The following is a 14,255-nucleotide window of genomic DNA, read 5'->3' on the forward strand; positions in this document are numbered from 1 at the left end:
ATGGGTATTAAATGAAATGATGCATGTAAAGCATAGCATAATGCCCTGGCTACGTAACGCACACGGGCGTTATATAACAAGCTTATGAGACCTTTGCACCAGTATATTTTCACCATGATTTACATGTTATTACCACACTCCATAAAGCGTGTTTTTCTTAATTATCCCATTCATAAATTGCTGAGAAATTGGCAATTTGTTTATTGTTTTATTCACATCTACATATTGATTAAATCTTTCAACTAGAAGTTATATAATATTAGATAGTTGGTTTTAAAAATAATTTTATTCGTATCACAAAAATATTAGAACAATAAAAGTAAAATAAAATTCTTTGAAAAAACAGTGCTAACACATTTATTAAATGTAATAAACAATAATTTAACATACTTATTTAAAGTATAAATAAGCTGTGTGTTAGGTTTGCCCTATTTTGTGGCTAATTCTTGAAGTCTCCTTTTGATCCTATCTAAGGATTATGAATCTTCACTAAAAGCAGCAACTCCTGTGTTTTTTATTGTTTGTTTCTTTGCTTTAAGTTCTTGTCAGTCCCCTACCTTTATTTTCTTCAGTGATTTTGTTCTGAGAGCAACCATTTAAAAGTGTACTTCTGTTCCATAGCATAAGCTAGTCCCTTTATAGCTACCAAAATTAAATGTTTTAAATCTAGCCACATTTGAGAAACTTGGTCAACTCTTGCTGTCCAACTCCAGATTTTCAGATGAGAATGTCTCATTGCCCCAGCTGAAGTCAGGCCCACTCCTGGTCCAGTGGGTGTGGAAGGCAATTTCAGAGAAAGAGGAGTCATGAGCAAGTAACATAGGAACAGCAGTTGGCCAGTTCTTTGGTTTCAATTCTCTGCTAATGTCAGAAGGATCCAGAAATGCCAAGGAGGAAAGGCCACTTTAGGGATCTAAGGAATCCCTATGGAATGCTGTTTTCATTACCTCAATCAGTTTCTTCTAAAGACAGCTTACTGTTTAGTACATACACAATAAAAACTTCTTATTTTAAATGAGAACTTTCTCATAAATGTTTTACAAATGAAGTTAAACTAGCATAAAGCCATTTAGGGAGATTATCAGTCCAATATGAACCAGTAGAATGTGACTCATTAAACCCAACTATCCCTCTCCAACCTGACTATTGCTTTGAGGTGTATAAGTCGTTAATCTTACATGTCAGAGGAAATTAGTTTTAGATAGATCTACTTTCTCCTGAACCTGATGGAGAAGTGGGAGAGCAACAGAGGAGAACACAATGAAAAATGAAATACTGGCTAAACACCAATAATATTTCCATTATCTTCATATAGGTATACATACCAACATACTTCCCACACATTAACATTAGATTGCCTTTAACAACAACATAAAATCATTTTCTAGTATTGCATCAGATCAAGTGTCTGAAGTCAGACAAATTCTGTTTCCAGAAGCACTGTAACTGACATGTATATATACATATATGTACACCAGTTAATAGTACAGGGCTGGATTGATGGAGGAAAAGAGCACCACAGCCAGGAAATCTGGATTCTGGCTTTGGCCTTTACAATTCAGGTCACCTTCCAGGGCCTCGATTTCCTTGTCATTAATGAGACTAGTATTCTCTAATATCTCTTCCAGGTCTAAAGAATCCTGTTTTTCCAAATTCCTTGATCAAGGTCACCACAACTACTTCTGTCCCCACTATACTCCTCTCGTCACTTTCTGCAAATCCACTGAAATGAAGAGGCTTCTAGAGAACGGATACATGAAGGGCAAGGTGGGATAATCCTGGCCATTTGAGGAAGTTCCAAGAAGAATCTCAGATGGACGTTGGACCTGAGGAAAGCATTTTTAAATTTTATATTTTTTATTGCAAGAGTATTCCGAACTTGAGGTAACATTGTAGATATTAATCTTGATGGCTAAAGAATATAAAGGGAAGTCTAAATTATGAGAGAATTTAGGACAAGCCTGACAATTTTTACTGTGTGAAATGTCAGCAAATATTAAGCACCAGCTATCATCAAACAACCAAATGTTATTGATCAAGGCACTCTTTTAGATGTGGGGCCAACAAAGAGGTATCAGGCATGGCTGCTCTTCTCAGGAAACCCACAATTTGGTAGCGAATATAAGCCATGACACATGAAAATCAACCTAGGGTAGAATGCGATGTGCTGGAGAAAGCATTGCTACAGCACTTCAGAGGCAGAACTGCTTGAACTGGACGAGATGGCCACTGAAGGCTTCGTGGAGAAGACTGGATTCGTGGCTTCATTATGAAGTATCAGCCAACTGAGCAGATGACTTTTAAGATAGAAGGAAAGTCCAGGAGATTCTAGATAATTGCAGAACTGAGGGGGACATCCCAGAAAGGGCATCCTGAAGAGTGAGCAAGAAGTTGAAATGAAAAGAAAACAGGAAGGAAATTGAGAGCCTGTCGTGGGGAAAATATGTGCAGGCTGCTATGGTGCCAAGAAGGGGACCTGAGCTTCATGTCCCGTTTGAGTCCTTGTTTTGCTCTTTATCTGTCTGACCTTAGGCAAATCCCTCAACCTCTGAGAGCCTCGGGTTTCTCACCCATAAAATGGAGACAGAAAGATCTTGCTCGCAGAAATTTTTATGAGACTAAAATGAAATAATGCTTTTGCAAAACATAACCTGTTATATAAATCCCAAGTTTTATATTTCATTTTATTTTATTTTTAAAGGTAACTCTGCAGACTCTCATTTCTTAGGCTGGTGTCACCCTAACTTGCATAAGTCAAAACTGAACTGCTTATGGAAGGCTATCAACCACACTGGACCTGATATCACTCTCTTGGATTACAGGGTTCCAGCGTTTCTCTTACATGAAAAGACCTGGCAATTTTAGGATAGCAAAAAAGTGATATAAGTTAACCATGTGACTCACAAGCTGATGCTGTGTTAGGCTCCCTTAACAGAAAGAACATTCCAGACCCCGGATAGTAATTATCCCATTGTATGTAGAATCAGTCAGATCTAAAGCCTTGGACACCATTTACTGACATCGAGTGTGTTCACATGAAGCTGCTGGAAACTGCCACGTGAAGAGCAACTGAAAGAACTGAGGGTGTTTAGACTGAAGAGATCAACAGGAACATGGAAAGTTAAAAGTTTTGAAGGTTTTCCTGTAGGTACTGGGGTCTCTTCTGAGTTTCTGAATGGGAAAATGACATGGAGAAGTAATTCTTTATGAAATTTGGCTCTGTGACTGGGTCGATAGGATGACTATTAGTACGTGGCAGAGAGACCGTGAGAATGTTACTGAGTTAGTACAGTGCGACCTACAAGTGATCCCAGTCTGTCCATCAGTACTGAGGGATACAGGGAAAAAGGAATGATCAGGATAAGGGATTAGCCCAGGAATAGTACTTCAAGATGAACTTAAAGTAGTGTTTTAGGGATAATGAAAGACTGAATCGACTGACAAGAGGGGAACATTTCAAGATGGCAGAATGGCACAGCAAAGGAAGAGGTTACAATAAGCAAATGGTATGTGGGGAAAAAGGAGAGAGATGCCAATCATCTGAATGAGGTTTTTGAGAAAGTGTCATACTAGGTAAAAGATCTTAAATTTGGTACTGAGAGGAAGAAAACACTGTGCCTCATGATCCACAAGATCTCATATATGCCACATTGGTAGAGAAGAGCTAAAGGAGCCTACCTCTGGATGTTCTGTTCAGCCCGATGATTCTGCAGATTCTCTGTAGATAGGGGAGATCCTTTCCATTTCCATGCTATCCTCATTCTTCTTTCTCTGTCTCCTTGCAGCAGGTCCTTGAAGACAAGCACAAACAATAACAATTTAGATAAGTTTCCCTTAAATTGTGCCCATATATTTCAGCAAGCCTTCAGACTGGCTTAGAACTAAAGTAGTGGTTTTCAACCCGGGGGTTGTTCCTATGCCACGCCACCCCCACCTCCGGCCACAGGGGACATTTGCAATGCTTGGAGACATTTTTGGTTGTCACAACTGGGGCAAGGGATGCTATTGGCATACAGTGCGTAGAGGCCAAGGATGCTGCTAAACATCCTACAATGCACAGAACAGCCCCCTAAAACAGAATTATTTGGCCCCAAATGTCAATAGTACTAAGAATGAGAAACCGTGAACTACAGGGGTAAGGCTGGCCAGGCTGTATTAGAAACATCCTTGATCCCACTAGACCTCTTTATCCTACCTGTGGGGTGAGTTGTTCAGAGCAAAGAGTCTCTAGTGACTTCCTTGAGCTTGGACATTTTTTGTGCTGAATGTTGGGAAAATTAGCAGATATTGGTCTTCCAACGTTCTTTGCTCAGTGTACATGATTTCTACTCCAAGAAAGGTTGATGTCCTTCATAGGGACTATGGCCTCAGCTCTGGCCCAGCAGTTCCTCTTCATTTAATTACAGAGATTGGGGGTAGCTTATGTGGAAGGCCAAAAATTTAAATTCATAGGAAAAAATATCCTATATATTTCTTCTTTCCTCAACCACTCCTGATCTTTCATCCAAAAATGTATTCTAAAGAATTGAGAATTGGTAAAATCACCTATGGTCATGTAGTTTCTCAACTTCATTAGTGCATCTTACCCTCCTCCAAAAAAATGATTCTTGCCCCCCAAATCTTGTCATTCTGCCTTTCCTCCAATTCCAAGTTAAAAATTAGAATATCAATTTGCATCAGAAATATTTTCAAATTAGCAAGTCTCAGTGTCTCCAAGAAAATACTATAAAGTTAGAGGAAAAATAAAAGGATTAAACTAGAATGTGTCTCGAGGGCAGTGATTTCTCACCTTTGTAACTGCAGTGCCTAGCAGAGTGCCAGGCACATAGCAGGTGCCCAAGACATGTCTGTCCAGTGAATAACAGAATTTGCTGAGGCAAGTAAAGGAGACACAAAAGTTCCCATAGACTTGCTCCAAAAATGAGAAGAGAATGGGCTAAAACCTTGGAGAGATGCTGAACCAGACTGAAGTTTGGCTTCCAGGAACTGAGATCGTGATGGTAGTACAATAGAACTTACTGCGGGGCGGGCATCTTCGGCATGTGATGAGCGCGGCGATTACTACAAAAATCCCAGTTACGGAGACTGGGATAATGGTCCGGATCAGAGACTGATTAGGAAAAGAAACTTCTGGTTTGGCTGTGGAGGGAAAAGAATAGCGTCAGCTCTAATGTGTTTCCAACTGCCTGATACCCATTCCATGCCCCTTATATTGACAAAACTGTAGAGTACTTTTCACTTCTTTGCCTGGTCAGCTCTCCAAAATGCAGCTGCTAGTATTTTTCTTGCCTAACTCTTTGATCAGACACATACTTTTGGGCAACTAATATCCAGATGTCAGACATTGAATGTGAAAAAGAAAATGTGAACTTTTGCATTTACTGAGTTAAGTTGGCATGGAAAAAGATTCTAAGGAGATACTTGAAAAGCTATCTTGTCTTTGTATCTCAATTTTACAGCTGATATTACTATGTGTTGCTACTAATAATTAGTTGATGGCGCGTTCTGGATATACCTTATTTTTCTTTCTCCAGCTCTGTCGTGCCTTCTCCCTTTCTCTTAGCAGGTTCTCTTAACACACACACACCCCCACACACCCACACATACACACACCTCTCACAGTAGCTGCCTAAAGCTACAGGAGTTGCTTTTCATTCATTTTGAGATACACATTTTTCACCATCCAGCCTAGAGCTTCTGGGAGGATAGAAGAGGCCCAGCAATAAACTGAGAGTGGATGTGGCCTGGTATTAAGTGGGATCATCCCGGAGGAGAGCTCTACAAACTGGCTCTCAGCTGTAGAGCACAGGGAACAGAGAGAACGCAGGGGACACGAGGAAGGATGTGGGTGGGGAGTGGAGAGGTGTACGTGGCACTGCTGTCCGTCCCTCCTGATCAGGAGCAGCAGCCACACCGTTTATTCTTCAACCCCTTTGAGGAGTAGTTAGCAATGACATCTGGAGAGAGGGCAGGGACACAAATTAAAAGGAATATTAGCAGCTCACCGTCTTCTGATTTCTCTTGGAATGGCTTACAAATAAATATTGAACACTTACTAACTTACTGTTTTTTTGTTTTCTTTTTCTGATTACCAAGCCTTGTGGATAAATTTTGGTCTTTAGTTTTTTGGACTTCTCATCAGCATTGGCCCAGTTGAAACCTTCTCCTCCTTGGACTTCTATGATACCACATTCTTCTCTTTCTGTTTGTTGTGACTTAGTTTTCTTCATAGGCTCTTCTTCTTCTTGTCCTTCCAATATTGTTGTTCCCCAGGGCTCCATCTGTGGTCCCATTCTCTTCGCATTGGCCCTAGTCCTCCTGGGTGAGCTCATCCACACCCAAGTTTTGAACACCATCTGATTTCTAAATCTGTATATCATATTTATGACCTCATTTCTGAGCTCCAGATTTGAATTTCCAGCTGCTGACTAGATGGTTAGATGCCAGCATCTCTACTTGATTAAAACTGAACTCACTATACTCTTTCCAAAGCATACTGCCACCTATATTCTCCCATTTCAGAGAATGGCAACAGCATTAGTTACCCAAATAAGAGGGAAAGCTTGTCTTTGTGCTTGCTGCTCAGTAGGCTCCCATGGACTTTCTCTTCTGTATTCAGAATCTCTGCAGTTGACTCCTTCTCCCCAAATCTCTTGCAGCAACTACCTTAGTTTAAGTTTTTCTCATCTCCCGCCCAGTAGCCTCCACATTGGTCTCTTTGCCTCTGGTTTCCTAGGCTCTAATAATTTCTACAGCTTCTGCCACAGTAATCATTCTAAAATGCACATTTTTTCATGGTGCACCTACCACTTAGAGACTAGAGAATGTTAGTTTTTTTCTTTCTCTCTAAACACCAGATTGCATGGAAACATCAAGTGATTACCAGGATTGGCCTCTACAGACCAGAATGACACCCAAAATAACAAAGAAGCTCTTGCTATTATCCTGGGAGTCTAGAAGTTTCACAGGTTCCGACTCCTGGCTTCCTCTCAGAGGCCACTCCCCACCCATCCTCAGGCCTCACTTAGCCTAGAAAGAAGAAGATGTGTGTGTGAGCGAAAGAAGGAGGAATCAGTAGCAGCAAGCCAGCTCTGTCGTGATGCCTATTAGGAACCTGGTAATGTGCCACAGGGCAGGCCCAGGATCCCAAGTGCATCGTTATGTGAGGACATCTGCTCACAGAGCTTATTAGACACCATGAGTGGGACTCTGCCCCATTCTACACACTCATATGCCTTCCAGGACATCAAGGGTTAACAAATTTGGCAGGCCCAGACTAAAAGAATTGTAGACCCAATCTGTTTAATTAATAAATTTGGGGGTTTTTAGAGTGGATATTTACATAGTAAAGCTTTACTCACATTGATTTGTAACGTTTCTATGAACTACACAACTAATTTATATTTGTTTATGCAGTCATCCCTTGCCCACCCACAAATGCATTATTTGCTTTTGACTCTAAATGATGCCTGCATTTCAATTAATGAGATTTGAAGGATTTATACACTAAAGCTCTCCGACCATAGAGACAATGTGAGGACCTAGTAAGATGCTTGGTATGTGATAACTACTTAACAAAGATGGAATAAACACATACACTCAATCCTCTCTCCATTAAACATTGTGAATGTAGACCAAATAGTGCAAAGAGCTTGTGTTTTGTTTTTTGTTTTGTTTTGTTTTGTTTTTGTGAGGAAGATCAGCCCTGAGCTAACATCCATGCTAATCCTCCTCTTTTTGCTGAGGAAGACTGGCTCTGAGCTAACATCTATTGCCAATCCTCCTCCTTTTTTTTTTTCCCCCAAAACCCCAGTAGATAGTTGTATGTCATAGTTGCACATCCTTCTAGTTGCTGTATGTGGGACGCGGCCTCAGCATGGCCAGAGAAGCGGTGCGTCGGTGCACGCCCGGGATCCGAACCCAGGCCGCCAGTAGCGGAGCGCGAGCTCTTAACCGCTAAGCCACGGGGCCGGCCCCAAAGAGCTAGTGTTTTGAGTTAGACTGAAAAGGAATTCTGTTATCCTTAGTGCAAAGAAAGAATTGAGAGAAGCATCTGACGGAAAAGATGATAAAGCTGGGCAGTCTAAATCGTCTTCAAGTTATAGCTCATCCTTTTATTTGAAGGGCTACATTCTATTTTCTATAAATTAGCAAACTACAGTATATAGGCCAAACCTGGCCCACGACCTATTTTTTAAAATAAAATTTTTTTGGAACACAGCCATTTAGGTCTTGTCTATGGTTGCTTTCATGGTATAACAGCAGAATTGAGTTCTTGCAAGAGATCCTATGACTTACAAAGACTAAAATATTTACTATCTGGCCCTTTTCTGAAAAATTTTGCCAACCCCTGTCCTAGAATACATACCTATATTCCATATATAAATACTGTCCAAAAACAAAGTATGTTTGAAGCTGCTATTACTGATTTGTGTACTATTCCCCACCTTAGTCATGATAATCTAAAATTGGTTAAATAATCATATATCAGTAAATTAAAAAGTAATGCTGAATTAATAAACTATCTTTACTATATGATTCAAATCTCATTTTAATACATTTTTTAAAATATGTAAAAGATGATTGAGAGAGATGAGTTTGGACTATCAATAAAATCATGTCAAAATTTGGTTTATATTTGAACTAATTTTCCCAAGAAATTTTATCTCATTACCTAATTAAAGAATACATTCACTATGGAAAGATCTAGAGCAAATAACTCACTAGAATTTACTACTAGACCACCTAAAATATTTCCTCTATTGCAAGACAAGAGTAAGACATGAGACATACTATACATTATATATTAGACTCTATACCTACATACCACTGTATATCAAACTCAGTGTATTGTTTCTTACTATGCAGCCCCAAAACATATTGTTAGGAGTGGGGCTGGGGGTAGGGGGAGGCCTGGTGGTCCTCCATATAATCAGCCATTCAAGTTAGACATGTATTTCCAGTATCTGAGTTCTTCTATAATAACCCATTAAGGGTTTAACACACATAAATTTATATAAGCCCAACTTTTTCCATTTTATTTATTTTATTTTTTCCCCCCAAAGCCCCAGTGGATAGTCGCGTGTCGTAGCTGCACATCCTTCCAGTTGCTGCATGTGGGACTCGGCCCCAGGATGAACGGAGAAGTGGTGCCTCGATGCGCACCCGGGATCCGAACCCGGGCCGCCAGCATCGCAGCGCGCGCACTTAACCACCAAGCCACAGGGCCGGCCCCAACTTTTTCCATTTTATATTTTCAAATGATTTCACCTCTGGAGGAAAGAAAATTCTATAAGTTTACTATCTGTTGGATAAAGTTTTTGGTCATGGTATTTGGTCAAAAGTGACCTCTTTTTTCAGGCATTGTCCTCAAGTAGTTTGTCATTCACCTTCTTCACCACACTTGGTTCTGAATGAACCAGGAGTTCTTAAAAGACACATTCACCCACACAAGACAACGACTTGACACCATGGGACCATGGGGAGGGGGTGCCCAAAAGGAAAGCACCAAAGCCCTGAGGGTAATTCCAAAGAAGGACAAATTTTAGTGCTTTCAATACCAACAATATTGTTACAATAACTTCCTGAGATGACTACACTTAATGCATAGCACTTATTTTGATGTCTAAATTTTAGAATGTTTATTAAAGAAAATAAAATTAGCCTAGTAACATTATAGTCACACCTTGTACAGTGATCTTAGTAAGTCACAGTAACACTTTATCATTTTATTTGCCTGTCTAAAAACACTGCAAAAAAACACTATCCAAGTCAATATGCACAACTCTAAAATACATCTGGCTGTTATTTGCTTTTTGGATTCTACACAGTAAAAACTCCCCAGGACAATGTCACTTACGTGGTGTTTGCCACTTGAAGGTCTGTGACACTGTTAAGTCTCCATACTTGACAAGACACACAAAGCTGTGGTTGTTGGTCACATTGAAATCCAGTTCACTGCTAATTGTATAGAGCTCGGTTTCAGGATCTTGGAAAACTGTTGTGTTGATGGCATTTACTGCTGCTCCATTTTCCAACCAGGAAAGGTGAGGCTCTGGAAAACCTCCAGAGGTTGAACAATTTATCTTTCTGATGTGAAGAGATGGATTTCCAAGGTCAGTTATAGTAGGGACAGGAAAGTTGGCTGAAGAGAGAACGAGTAGAAGTACGTATCGTTACATATCCGTGTGTGTATGGGCTTATATTTTTAGCAAGTTATCCAGCTTTAGTAAGAACGAAAAAATGAGATATAATTTGCAACGTCCCATAAGTCGTTAACAATTATGTATAATTCAAAGACTAACTTTGGTTTGAATTGGTTATAACAATTCTTCATCACTTTTGATGGAGTTAGGAGGGCACTTACTAGGGAAAGGCAAAGAAGTAGGTTCATGTGAATAAATATTGACAGAGTTGTGTTTGTTAAGAGGTGAAGAGAAAAATAATAGACCACATTGATTGAGCTCTTAATATTTGTTAGGTCTGGACATAACCTCATTTCATCTGTACAACAACCCTACAAGGTACGCTGTAGATCAAAAAAGGTCAACTATCAGAAACTTCATATGATTTAACATAATACAATTTCCCTTTTATAAATAATCAAATTGAGGTCTAGAGAAATCACAACCAGTAAGTGTCAGAACTGGGATTTGAATTCAAGCTTTTCTGATACCAGAGCCTTCCTTTCCCTTTCTTCCTTTCTCCTACTTTGTTTTCTTTCCTTTCTTCCTGATATTTGAGGTAGACCAGTGGCTCTCTTCTATTTATCTATTTATTAATTAAAACTACAATAAACACTTATGAACCCACCATCCAACTTGAGAACCACAACACTGACAGTAACTTAGGTAAATCTACTTGCCTGGTCTCACCTGTCCTGTCCTCTACTTCCCACACCCGAGGTAGCCACTACACTCAATTTCATCTAGCATTCCCTTGCTTTTTCAAAAGTAGTCTTTTAATCAGATAAATGACAATCTAAATTGTACAATATTGAGCCTGTCATCTCAACCACTGTACTTTACTGATGCCCTCGCTATTCTGAGATGCCTTAAAAGGACAGAGAGGTCTTCCTAGCATTCTTCCAAGACACGTGAGGCTCTCTTTCGTTTGTGTATTTGACCCTCGATAAGATACTAAAGTATATACAAAGCAAAGCACAGAGAACTGACTGCGGAGAACACAGGAGAAAGCTCCCCTCCCTCTTCTTCACGTATTCTTAGACTTAAAGAATTTATACTTCTCCGCATGTCGTGGGGAATCCATGCCCCCATACTTCATTCCACATGGTTTTTTTTTTTTCTTTTCAGAATTCTGAGTCCCACAGAGAGCTGTACTATAGTCTAGTGGTCATCAACAGCAGGTTTTAAAACCAGTTTTGCCTTTTAACCTGGGCCAATTACTTAACCACTTTCAGTCTCAGTTTGCTCACCTGTAAGATGGGGATAACAATACCTGCCTTCCAGGGTGGTAAGAATTAAATGACATTATTACTATGAATCAGGTAGCACATAGCCTGACACACAGGAAGGTAGTTAATGGCCTGACTTATGTGGGTCTTAAATTTATCCTCTCTTAGCTGAGGTCTCTCGTTTTTTTGTTTTTTTTTTGTGAGGAAGATCAGCCCTGAGCTAACATCTGCCAATCCTCCTCTTTTTGCTGAGGAAGACTGGCCGTGGGCTAACATCCGTGCCTATCTTCCTCCACTTTATATGGGACGCCGCCACAGCATGGCTTGCCAAGCGGTGCGTCAGTGCGCGCCCGAGAGCTGAACCGGCGAACCCCGGGCCGCCACGGCGGAGCGCGAGCACTCAACCAATTGCGCCACCGGGCCCGCCGCAGTTCTCTGGTTTTAATCAAGTGGCCAGGTGAAAGCTTCCAGCACTGCCTGCTAGCACTGTGAGTAACAGAGGAAAGGGTAGGTTATGACAAGTGATTACGATTGCCAATAAAAGGAAAAACTTGGATTTGGTCAGAGGTGAAGCCACCTTTCTTTTTTGAATTAACTCTATTCCTAAATTGTTTGACATTTTCCTAAGCCATTGTTAGTGGACAGTATTATTTCCTACTCCTTTAATTTATCCTATAAGATCAAATCATTACACTGATAGCTGACATTAAGAATATTCTCCTTGGGGGGCCGGTCTGGTGGCACAGTAGTTAAGTGTTCGCACTCCGCTGCAGCAGCCCGGGGCTAGCAGGTTTGGATCCTGGGCGCACACTGACGCACCACTTGTCAAGCCATGCTGTGGCAGTGTCCCATATAAAGTAGAGGAAGATGGGCACGGATGTTAGCCCAGGGCCAATCTTCCTCAGGATAAAGAGGAGGATTGGCAACGGATGTTAGCTCAGGGCTGATCTTCCTTACAAAAATAAAAAAATTAAAAAAAAGAATATTCTCTTTGTTTCTTATAATATCAATATGTCATGTGTTATAACCTGGAATAACAAATCCAAGTAACTCATATCCTAAATTACGACCCGTGTTCGTTTTTGCACTGCTTTTCTGAGAAATAGTTAAACCGCAAGAATGCCACCAATACCAGAGATTGTATTAAAAATCTTCAAGGTCTGGCTGGGCTTAGAACAGCCTCAGCTCTGTCTCCGATCCATTCTATAAGGTGATCTGTTTAGAGTAACAGCTCCTGAAGCCTTGCAAGACGGTGAATCATCAAAGAATTACTCCTTTTTATCTCATTTAACCAATTAACCCAAGTTTTTGCCACTCTTAATGGGTAGGGTAAGAATATCTTACTAGGAACGGAAGAGGTGCACATGTTTTGGAAAGGTAAAAATCTGTTAACCTAGTAAATTTGCTAACTAGTAAGCTAGCTCCTCAAATGTGCTACTTAATGGAGGCTTTCATATACTGCTATGCTGATACTGCATCATTTTGCAATCTTAGGCAAATGTGGGGAAACCAACTTGTCCTGAGATTTTCCCAGTTTCAGCACTGAAAACCTTGTGTCTGAGGAATCCCCTCAGTTCCTGGGCAAATTGGGATAGTTGGTCACCCTAGCCATCTGTGAGATTGTTTAATTTCTTGCTTCTCAAACGGTGGTCCTCAGCAGCAGCACAGGCATCACCTGGGAGCTTGTCAGAAGTGCAACAACTCAGATCCAAGCCCAGACCTGCTGAATTTGAATCTGCATTTTAAAGAGATCCTCAAGTCACAGGCACCTCGACATTTGAGAAGCACTGCTTTAACGGACTCAGTTGGAAAAATCAGAATTGGTTCTGGGTCAAATGAAGCAGGTGGAGTTTCCCTTTCTGTCTTCCCTTACCTGATTTTGGCGCCCCATCCCCCCTTTTGAGGCCCCCGGCACTCTCCTGTTGCCCCTTTAGCTGTCCTTGGTCTCCTACTGTAATCTACTAGACTGGCCCTGCCTGAAACTCTGCCTCTTCTCCCTCCTGGATTTTCTTCTTTATCTTTCTATCAAAATGTACACGTCCTGAGTCTACTTCTCTCTGGGTATTCTTAGAAGATTGACTATATATCTAATGTAATTAACTAATACAAGCTAATATGTTTGGGGTGCCACCTCCCGCAGGTAACACATTTTCATTTTTAACAGGGATCTTGTGGGGGGAAAAATGCTGAAACTAGCAGGAGAGGCTATAATAGTGGGAATTCCAGGAATCAATGCAGGTCAGAACTTTGGAGGAGGCGAGTTTCTTAGAACCCCTCAAATCCCACCACCATATAATCATTTGCTCTCTCCAGGAGTAGGGAATACACAGAGTGAGGTTTAAGATAATTCCGTGTAACTTTGGCTTATCTGCTAAGCATTAGGTGTGATGTGGATGCTACAGCTAAAGATTCAACATAGCTAAAGACCAAACCAGGGAAGAACAGTGAAGAATTCACTAAGCATCCACTTACATTCTGTTATCAAGGTTAAACATTATCTCTTATTAAGAGGTTTGGTTTCCACTAAAGGCTTAAGTGCCCAGGAAGAAAAAGAAATGTGTTTGAATTTCAAGCATGAGGGAGTGGCCCAGGGCTGTAATTTCTCAACAGGGGGCTCAGGCTTCGTCAGTATCCTCTAGTCCTATCACCTGTGATTAGGTCAGGTTCCTTCCTACCCAAGATAAGAAATGCTTGCCCTTCACAGATGTATAAATAGGACTTTGATTCATGAATTAATTTTCTTTCCTTGGCGGTCATAAATTATGCATCCAGCTCCCCAACATCTAACTTTGCAGGAATGACTGTTAGATGAGAGCTTCAAATATACAATAAATATAATAGT

General features: G+C 40.6%; 1 protein-coding gene across 1 annotated transcript in view; it reads right to left on the reverse strand.

The window, feature by feature from the left end:
- Positions 1-186: 186 nt before the first annotated feature.
- Positions 187-14,255, reverse strand: part of CD80 (CD80 molecule) — a 27,970-nt gene continuing 13,901 nt past the window's right edge. The window contains exons 4-7 of the mRNA XM_087439653.1: positions 9,860-10,144; positions 5,020-5,139; positions 3,679-3,791; positions 187-1,826 (exon numbers count right to left, since the gene is read on the reverse strand). Coding sequence (XP_087295779.1) covers positions 3,694-3,791; positions 5,020-5,139; positions 9,860-10,144 — 503 coding nt within the window. The 3' untranslated portion in view covers positions 187-1,826; positions 3,679-3,693. The remainder of the gene's footprint in view (positions 1,827-3,678; positions 3,792-5,019; positions 5,140-9,859; positions 10,145-14,255) is intronic.

Source organism: Ceratotherium simum, chromosome 15, assembly GCF_057802395.1.
Source record: "Ceratotherium simum simum isolate JZ-2026a chromosome 15, ASM5780239v1, whole genome shotgun sequence".
Classification (NCBI taxonomy): Eukaryota; Metazoa; Chordata; class Mammalia; order Perissodactyla; family Rhinocerotidae; genus Ceratotherium; species Ceratotherium simum.